General features: G+C 37.4%; 1 protein-coding gene across 7 annotated transcripts in view; it reads right to left on the bottom strand.

The window, feature by feature from the left end:
• Positions 1-1692: 1692 nt before the first annotated feature.
• tfdp2 (transcription factor Dp-2) overlaps positions 1693-9417 on the bottom strand; it is a 42324-nt gene continuing 34599 nt past the window's right edge. For 6 of the 7 annotated variants that reach the window (XM_053646730.1, XM_053646728.1, XM_053646729.1 and 3 more), the window contains 5 exons: positions 8188-8256; positions 6677-6828; positions 6263-6429; positions 5177-5219; positions 1693-4090 (listed from right to left, as the gene is read on the bottom strand). In XM_053646730.1, coding sequence (XP_053502705.1) covers positions 3955-4090; positions 5177-5219; positions 6263-6429; positions 6677-6828; positions 8188-8256 — 567 coding nt within the window. In that variant the 3' untranslated portion in view covers positions 1693-3954. The remainder of the gene's footprint in view (positions 4091-5176; positions 5220-6262; positions 6430-6676; positions 6829-8187; positions 8257-9417) is intronic. The other variant, XM_053646733.1, reaches the window with a different exon arrangement.

Here is a 9417-nt window from a genome sequence, read left to right as displayed (position 1 = left end):
TTGTGTAAACCGCAATTGTCCTATTACATTATTACAAAAAGAGGGGGTTTAATTTTTTTTTAAAATACCAATAACCTGTTCTCCCTCTTGTCCCACCTTGCTGACAGTCATTTTGAATGCAATAATGAATAATACTATATCTACAGTGCTGTGAAAAAGTATTTTGTTTTTGTGTACATCATACTAAATAGTTATAGATCTTCAAACAAAATACAAGATAAAACAAAGGCAACCAGAGTAAACACACAACACAATTTTTATTGATCTGTTTTTTATTGAAGCAAAAATACCTATCACCAATGTGAAAAACAAATTGGCCCCTTAAAATTAAAATCTGGTTGTGCCACCTTTAGCAGCAATAACTGCAACCAAACGCTTCTGATAACTGGAGATCAGTCTTTCACTTACTTCTAGGACTAGGACTTACTCCTGTGCTTTGGATCATTGTCTTGCTGCATAATCCAGTTGTGCTTGAGTTCCAATTTACAGATTGAAGACTGGACATTCTCCTTTAGGATTTTCTGGTAGAAAGCAGAATTCATGTTTCCCTCAACTATTGCAAGGTGCCCAGGCCCTGAAGCAGCAACACTTCCACCACCATGCTCGACTGTAGGTATGATGATGTTTTTGTGATATTCTATTCTGTTACATCTGCCAGATGTAACGGGACCACTGTCTTCCAAACAGTTCCACTTTCTACTCATCAGTCCACAGAACATTCTCCCAAAAGATTTGAAGATCATCAATTGATGTGTTTTGGCAAAATTCAGACGAGCCTTAATGTTCTTCTGGGTTAGCAGTGGTTTTCACCTCGCCACTCTTCCATGGATGCTATTTTTGCCAAGTGTCTTTTTGATAGTGGAGTCATGAGCAGTGATGTTCATGACTCCTTTATTGATGCATGGGAGGCCTGTAGTTCCTTTGATGATGTCCTTGGATCTTTTGTGAATTCCTGGATGAGTAGTTGTTGTGCTCTTGGATGAATTTTGGAAGGCCAGCCACTTCTGGGAAAGTTCACTACTGTGCTGAGTTTTTCCATTTGGAGATAATAGCTCTCACTCTGGTTCTTTGGAGTCCCAGAGCCTTTGAAATAGCTTTGTATCCATTCCCAGACTGATGTATTTCAATCACCTTCTTCCTCCTCATCATTTCTGGAATTTCTTTCAATTTTGCCATAGTGTGTTACTGGGTAAGACCTTTTAACCAACTTCATGCTGTTGAAAAAGTTCTGTTTAAGTGTTGATTTGATTGAACAGGGTTTGCAGTAATCAGGCCTGGTTGTGTCTAGTCCAGCTGGACCCCATTATGAATGCAGTTTCATAGATTTGGGGAATTCGTAACTATGGGGGCCAAATACATTTTCACACAGGCCTAGTTGGTATTGGATAACTTTTTTGCTTCAGTAAGTAACATTATCATTTAAAAAATATATTTTGTGTTTACTCAGGTTGCCTTTGTTTTATCATAGATTTTGTTAAAATTTCATAGATATACACAAAAGAAGAAATCAAATACTTTTTCATACCACTGTATAAGATCTCTCTCTCTCTCGCCCGTTTTTATATCGGTGGAGAAAAAAGACAAGAGAAAAAGTGACACCAAACTTCATGTATTCTGAGGCAGTTCTTCTGAATAAGTACATTAGAATACAGTACATTGTCAATTGTTTGTGTTTAAATGTATTTATTGGCCTTAAATAGTCATATTTAATATAATATAAGTAATATAAGTGAATTTCACTTATATTACAAGCATAATATAAGTGAAACATTTTGGGACAAATATCTTGGCCCCCATAAAATAGGCAGATTTAGGATTATTTTTCAAGTAACCCAGATAATACCCCATGATGTTTCTTTATGATATCTTTTTTTACTTCAGAATATTTTTCTTTTGATGTGATAAGATACCAGAAAGCCCTGATGTATTTATTTAAAAAACTGGATTGAGAAAACAAACATTAAACAAAAAATTAAAAGATTAATTCTCTGTCACACCACCATTATCATCGTTAGTGCTCAGTAATTTACTGCAGAATGTCAGTGCTCTTAGAAAAACTGAGCTTATGAGGAAGTCTTTTGGCAGAAAACCTTTAGAATAGTGAAAACGGAGTTAGAAATTCCATATACATGAAAGTTTTGCCATTTTCGCTAAAGCATTACAAGGTGATATTTAGTAGCGGAGACATTTTTTCTTCCCCATTTTCTTCCTAATTAGGCCGCCAGCAAGCTCTCCAGATCATATGGCAGCTACCAAGTGAGGAGTGTGAAGACTAACATATGCTTCCTCCAGGACAGTCTTTTTGAACTGCTGCTCTTGCTGCATTACAGGGCAGTGTAACACATGCAGAGGAAAGCACTGGCTGCACACATACATGAGCTCACAGACACCCACCAATGGTTAATGTCAGTGTGATTGACAGAGGCGAGAGAGTATACCATCCCTCCCACCCGGAGTGCATGGGCAATTTTGCATTTGTGAATTTTTAAGACTTTTTAATAAAACTGTATGTGTATCATCTAGATCTTTTTTGAGCTGCTTGATCATGTGATATCAGTTTACATTTTGTAGAAATGCAATATATTGAATTGTATTTTTTGTCACATACTTCAGTATTAGTGTCAAGTACATGTTAACCTGATGTGTACTACACTCAAATGTTCAGGTTTTTATCCGGAGAAACAGTGTTTTTCGTGTGAGCTCTGTGTTAAGAACAAAGCATAAAGTCTGCCTTTAATCCCTGAAATCAATGATAGTCTTCAGTCAGGTCCACCAATACAGGAAGACTAGATCAGTTACATAAAAGAGTTAATATTGTAATAGGTAAAGCAGGCAGTAGGAACTTTTCTAAACTTTCCAGAGTAATTGAATTCTGCACAAATAATAATCATTTTTAAATGGCTGGTTGTACAGAAAAAGAATTTGCTGAAGACACAAAGAGGTAACCAAAATTATACGTTTATGTATACATATACATACTGAATTACATTTCCAAACCAAAGTAGGAACCCTCAGAGAAAACGACAAGTAATAATATTATTCTTATAAATTTTCAAATAAGATTCCAGGCTTAAAATGCTGACCTGCGTAGGTCAAAGAGGGAAATGACCCTGGTCTCGACCATTTTCATATCCTAGCAACAAAAACAGACATTAGCAGAAGATGCTACTCTACACATCACACTTACAAAAACACTTCACTCCCTAGCATGTGTCTCTTCAGGGCATGTGTACCCAGACAAATATGCTAATCTCATTATGGTAATTTCATTCCCCCCCCCCATTTCATTCTATTGTAGTAAATGGCAAGAAATGAAGTAACTAGGTAATGCACAACAAAATTGAGAAGAATCTTAGAAAAACAAACAAATCTTTTTTTTTTCCCCTTATCTGAAAAGCACACAAATTCCTTCCAAACTGTGAACATGGAGACAGTTAAACTATCGACTTCTTAACAGTGCATGTGGGGGAGATGCAACCAAAAAAAACAAACAATAAAGCATTAGCTGTTGTCTAAACAAGAAATTACAATGATAATGAGTTCATCTTATAATAGGACAGTAATAAATACAATGAGACTTTACTGAGTGAGGTTTTGAGGCAGTATGAAGACCAATTGAAAGCTGTCGATGTGAAATTCCTGCCAGTACTTACTCCCTCCTCATGCCTGACCTGAGGTTTGCTAGAAGGAAAAGCACCATTAGCACACTACTGATCAATCCTCCTCGAGATATAAAACCTGTGTGTGTGCACGTGTGGATGCACAAGATCGATAAAAATAGAGATCAATATCTAGAGGGTTAAACAGATGGAGAGTTTGGAATATCACATCACAAGCAAGTGGAAGCTTATTCCCAGTGTCTCAGTCCACCTGTGGATTTGGCAGAAAGTCAAACGGCGAGACAGAGGCCGAGTCTCAGAGAAGCATAAGGCGTCAGCACACTGTTTTCCGAGATCATTCTGGAGAAGAGGGCTCATCCTCCTCATCATCGTCGTCATCTTCATCATCGTCGTCATCCTCCTCCTCGTTGAAAGAGCTGGGTGTCTGACCCCGAGATTCGGAGTTGTACGAAGGAGCAGTGCTGCTGTGACTACAGAGAGAAATGAAGACACTGGTATAAATATCATATCAAGCATATTATACATTCTGAACAGTGATAATACACTGCCTGGCCAACAAAATAAAATAAATAAATTTCACACACTAATATTTGTCGTGGCACTGTTTGTGCAACCTTATGCAATGTCAAAATATTTATTTCTGTCAAGAGTTATTAAAACATTAAAACATTAATTTTAGGCCGAGATCTTGTATTGAGGACAGGAAAGTCGAACCACTCTGTAAAGTCTTCTCTAGCACATCCCAAAGACTTTTAATATGGTTAAGGTCAGGACTCTTTGGTGGCCAATTGATGTGTGAAAATGATTCCTCATACTCCCTGAACCACTCTCTCAATATTAGCATTGTCATCCTGGAATATGCCTGTGCTGTCGGGGAAGGAAAATTCCATTGATGGGATAACCTGGTCATTCTGTACATTCAGGTACTCAGCTGACTTCATTTTACTCTTGCTTAATGTTGCCGAGCCTAGACCATACCAACTAAAGCAACCCCAGATCATAACACTTCTTCCAGAGGCTTGTACAGTAGGCATTATGCATGATGGGTGCATTGCTTCATATGTTTCCCTTCTTAAACTGATGAACCGATCGCTTTGGAATAGGGTAAATCTGGACTCATCAAACCACATGACCTTTTTTCCATTGCTCCACAGTCCAATCGTTATGCTCCCTAGCAAACTGAAGTCCTTTGTATCTGATTAGCCTCGCACTGATTAGGCCACACAGCTGTTTAATCCAAATCCTGTAAGTTCTGGTCGCATTGTGTATGTGGAAATGCTCTTACTGTCACTATTAAACATAGACATGAGTTTGTTGATTTTTTTTAACGATGTGACTTCACCAAGCATTTTAAAGATCTCTAATCACTATCACTCAAGTTTTTGAACTTTCACTTTTCCGACCACATTTCTTCCTCAAAGTTGACTGCTCACCACTCTCCTTCCAGGTTTTAATAATGTGTTGGACAATTCTTAACCCAATTCCAGGGATACTGAATATACCTAAGCTTGACAGTATTGTAATTACAGTCAATATGTCCAAAGAAGGGAATATACCTTGTATAATTGGGAGTGGTTCTGTTGGATTTCTTTGCCATACCTAGGAAAAGATTAAATACAGAAACAAGAATATTAATAACGATAAATGAGACTTCTGTACAACTGAAAACCAAAAGAACAAACTTGTCAAACTCCAAGCAGCTTGTCTTTGAATACTTTTCATGGCTGTTTGTACAAAGTCTGTAGTCCGAGTGACAGACACTGGTGGTTATTTGACAGTTGACACATAAATTCTTAGATTAATAAAGTCCATTGTTAATTTAACTACATCTATTGTTTGAATTACTGTATCTTCTTTGCTCTGGCAGATTTGAGTCAGGCTAGCACAAAGAGAAAAGCACAGGTCTCTTAGATATTTTATTTCTAATTAATGTGTATATGCTATAAAATGATTCAACTTGGTGGAGGTATCTGAAAAGCCAGACACTTATATTAAAGGTACAGCCAGCAACCTTGGCTCAAAATACAGTCTTGCTTGTCAGTTTTCCATTTAGAGCCACGTCTTCAAACCAGATGCGTTAGAAATCTAGCAGCGAGTATGTAAAATGTCTGATAGCCATGCAAATACATTAAAATTTTCATTTACGTTTAAGTTTACAGAATTTAGCAGACACTCTTATCCAGAGCGACTTACAGAGCTGCTTTGTGCTCCTCTATCAAAAACACATCCTCAAGCTAGTTCACTACAACAGGAACTCATAATACCATCAAGCTGAAACACTGGTGGGGGTTAGTACAGCATTAAAAAAAAAAAAAATTTGATGGATAAACTAATTGCTAAGTCAAGTGCTTGGTGAAGAGGTAGACCTTCAGTCTTCGTTTGAAGACCGCCAGTGACTCAGCAGTGCTAACTGCTAGATGTTGGTCATCCATGTTATTTTCCCCCCCTTCTGTTTACAAATCCTGGAAGAGCCAAAGCTCAGAATTGTTCCTCTGAGGAGATATTTTATTGTCTCTGCTAAATATTACAAAAAGTGTTTCAACTTCAAAATTGCTGACCTCGCTTTTAAATGTATAGGATTTTCACAGCAACATGAAACAACAGAAAGACTTCTTGTATTATAGATTTATAAAGCAGCCTACCTGTGACATAACTCTCTAATGATTTGGGCACAAGAGACTTGGCCACACTGAGGTTCTCTGCGGTGCATGTGCCATTCTCCAGCCCCAGAGACATACCCATACGCTTTAGGATCTCAATGTCATCATGGATCTCAAACATGTTGTCAAAGTTAAAGAGGTATTCACATCTGCAAAACAGGAATGTAGGGATCTCTGTGAGACTACAGGCAGAAAAAGGACTTTGGCTAGAATGATCAAACATAACTGTCACAAGAGCTTGGAAGCGTAGAATTATAAAAGAAAAAGATGCTGAAATGGATTTTATTTCTTTGTGAATCTTGGTGAATATTTTACGTTTGAAAGCATAAAAAGAGATCTGGTTCATAATCTGGCCACAGATGACATGAAGAGAGAGAGAGAGAGAGAGAGATGTACTTGTCACTGGAGATGGAGCAGTCGATGACTGTGCGCACGTCTGTATTGAGAATGATAAATGGCAGCTGAATGACAGAGCCGGGTGGAGGTCGGGATTTTGAAGCCGCTTCGTTGGCCTGATTCCTCTTCACCAGGTTCTTAAAGGCTATCTGCTGCTCGAGGGAAGAGACAGAGTGGTCAGTACATTACACACCATGTCAAACACAAAAAGCCTTCAGTGATGTTTACTGTGCCAAGGGCACTACAGGCAATGTTGAAATGAAAATTCATAGAAACCCACACAGATATATGACCACCATCAACCAGGACCTCCACTGTTTTCTCCTGCAGAAAGGCATGTACTGATTCTAACATAGTAAAAACTACAGATTGGTCACTTTTCTACAGAACTAAATATAACCTCAAGCTAAACAGGATGTAATGATTTATTTCTAACACATGTAGTGTGTGGGAAAAGGTTGTGCGTTTGTTGTACAACACTTGTGCCTCTCCACTGCTGAAACAATTAATACACTGAGAGTCCTGTTATGCACATAATGGATTAGCACAATGACATGACCTTTCCCAATTTCCTACATTCTGTCTCTGTTAGTTCCGTCCTTCCACTGGGATAAAGCCTGGCTATGGGTGCTAATGATATGCTAATAGAAATGTCTTTCACTCCATCCATTGGATCCTATTCTATTCTAAGTCTTAACAAGCAGTTTTAAACCAATAAAATAATCACAATACAATATCAGATAATTTTATTGGTTTAAAACCGCTAGTTAAGACTATTCCAGTATTATTATATGTAATGAGGAAAAGAGAAACTGTGCCATTATTGTCAGCCTCAGCTAGCAAAACCCACAGCTGGAACACGAAACAGTACTGTGTAGAACTTTTACATGTCACACCCTCAGGCACCAATACCAATAAAATAATCACAATACAATATCAGATTATTTTATTGGTATTGTTTTAATAGCCAAGAACTATTAAAAATGTCCTACAAAACCTTTATTACCTTAATTAAGAAATAGCAGCATCTATGAATATGCAATCTGAAAAAGCCCTCTGCTAGTAAACAAGCTCATATTTATCACAAGTAGACAAGTGTTAGATTTCAGTATCCGAGTCTTGATTTGCATCACCCTATTCTCAGTGTCAAAATATACCATAACAAACATGATTCTGTTCAACACAAGCATCCGCTAATATGTCTATGACCATCATCATCATCATCGTTTTAATGACTTTTTAGTCCACTTTGTGACATCACAAACTGAGTTCATATATAATAAGCTGAATCAGCTACTTACAAAAGTTGAGAAAGTCTCAGGATTAAATGAAAGCACATGAATACAAATACAAAGCACTGTGTTAACAAATTCGAGTAAACACAGAATCAGCATTCCAACCTGAATTAACCATTTAAATTCATTTCTTAAAGCCAGGGCTACATGCTTCCTGAACAAACCCAATGCAGAAACACACATGCAATACAATACATAGTCCATGTTAGTACAAACCTGTAGTATAAGCTCCTCTAGCTGGCTTCTTTTCTGCTGGATTCTTTCCAGCCGCTTCTGCTTCTCCATCTGAAACACACACAAAGACACATTCATAGAAAAAAGAAAATGAACATTTGAATTCAAGTGTTTTACTCTGCTTACTTGCTTGCTTTCCAATGTTTGACACATGTACACACACGTATATGTCATTGAAAATACAAGTCTATTCAGGTGGGTGAAAGCCAGTGTGTGCTTTATAGATGGCTGGGCTTTACAGGACCCTGTGTTCATACATAATCAAAAGCAGGGAGTGTGCCTCAAGCCCTCTTCTCCTTTCTGCTTTATTTTGCCCTACAGCCTGCCACAAAGCCTCACTGTCTCTCACTGCCATCATATCAGACGTGACACTGTCCGATGCTTTCAGATGGCTCTTTAAAACACCCACATACACAAACACAACCGTGAACTCAAACTATACTTGGGTAAACTGCATTACCAAAACTGCCTCAGTAGAAGCTTTTTGATTTATGGTTTTAATGGAGTACTAGAGTATACATACATATTTATTTTACATAAACACGGTAATTACTGTCTATTGTAATTCCCAAATCAGATTGATTAGAATGAATTGATTAATTTTCTACAATAGCAGCTCTGGCAATAGCACAAGGCAAATCACAGGTTTATATTAATACAATCATTCTAATATATTATATCCAGTCTGTACAGGATTGGCCGAGATTGATTTTGCTGCAGCTTTTTTAAAAATTTGTGATGCAACTTGGTTTTTTTTTTGTGGAAAACTACTTGATTGTCAGTGATGTTTGCTGGTAAATGAGACCTTTTAGCTGTACTCATGTTGGACGCACATGATTCATAGATGACATCATGACATCACATGACACATCTTGGCCTAAATATGCACAAAATCTGCGGTAATTTAGAAAAATTACACGCTCCTCCGAATATTGCAGAGTTTGCTTGATTTTGCGTTCATCTCTGTGATCGCAAAATCCTGAAATCCGGGAGGGACTGATTATCGTTTCTCATTCACAGGAACCAGTATGGCAGATGCTACATTTAATCAAAGTCTAATCATAACCAAATAAAAATGTGTTGTTATTTAACAAAGAAAAAAAGGTCTAATCTTTGATATGGTGAAGTTTTCTATAAGACTATGTTTATATAACTTTTATGTAAGGAGTCTCCAGTGTCAGCATTTTGTAACAGTCACAATGTTTTCTCTCT

Source organism: Ictalurus furcatus, chromosome 17 (assembly GCF_023375685.1).
Source record: "Ictalurus furcatus strain D&B chromosome 17, Billie_1.0, whole genome shotgun sequence".
NCBI lineage: Eukaryota > Metazoa > Chordata > Actinopteri > Siluriformes > Ictaluridae > Ictalurus > Ictalurus furcatus.
The sequence above is the reverse complement of the archived record's forward strand: the minus strand, read 5'-3'. Positions and strand labels throughout refer to the sequence as shown.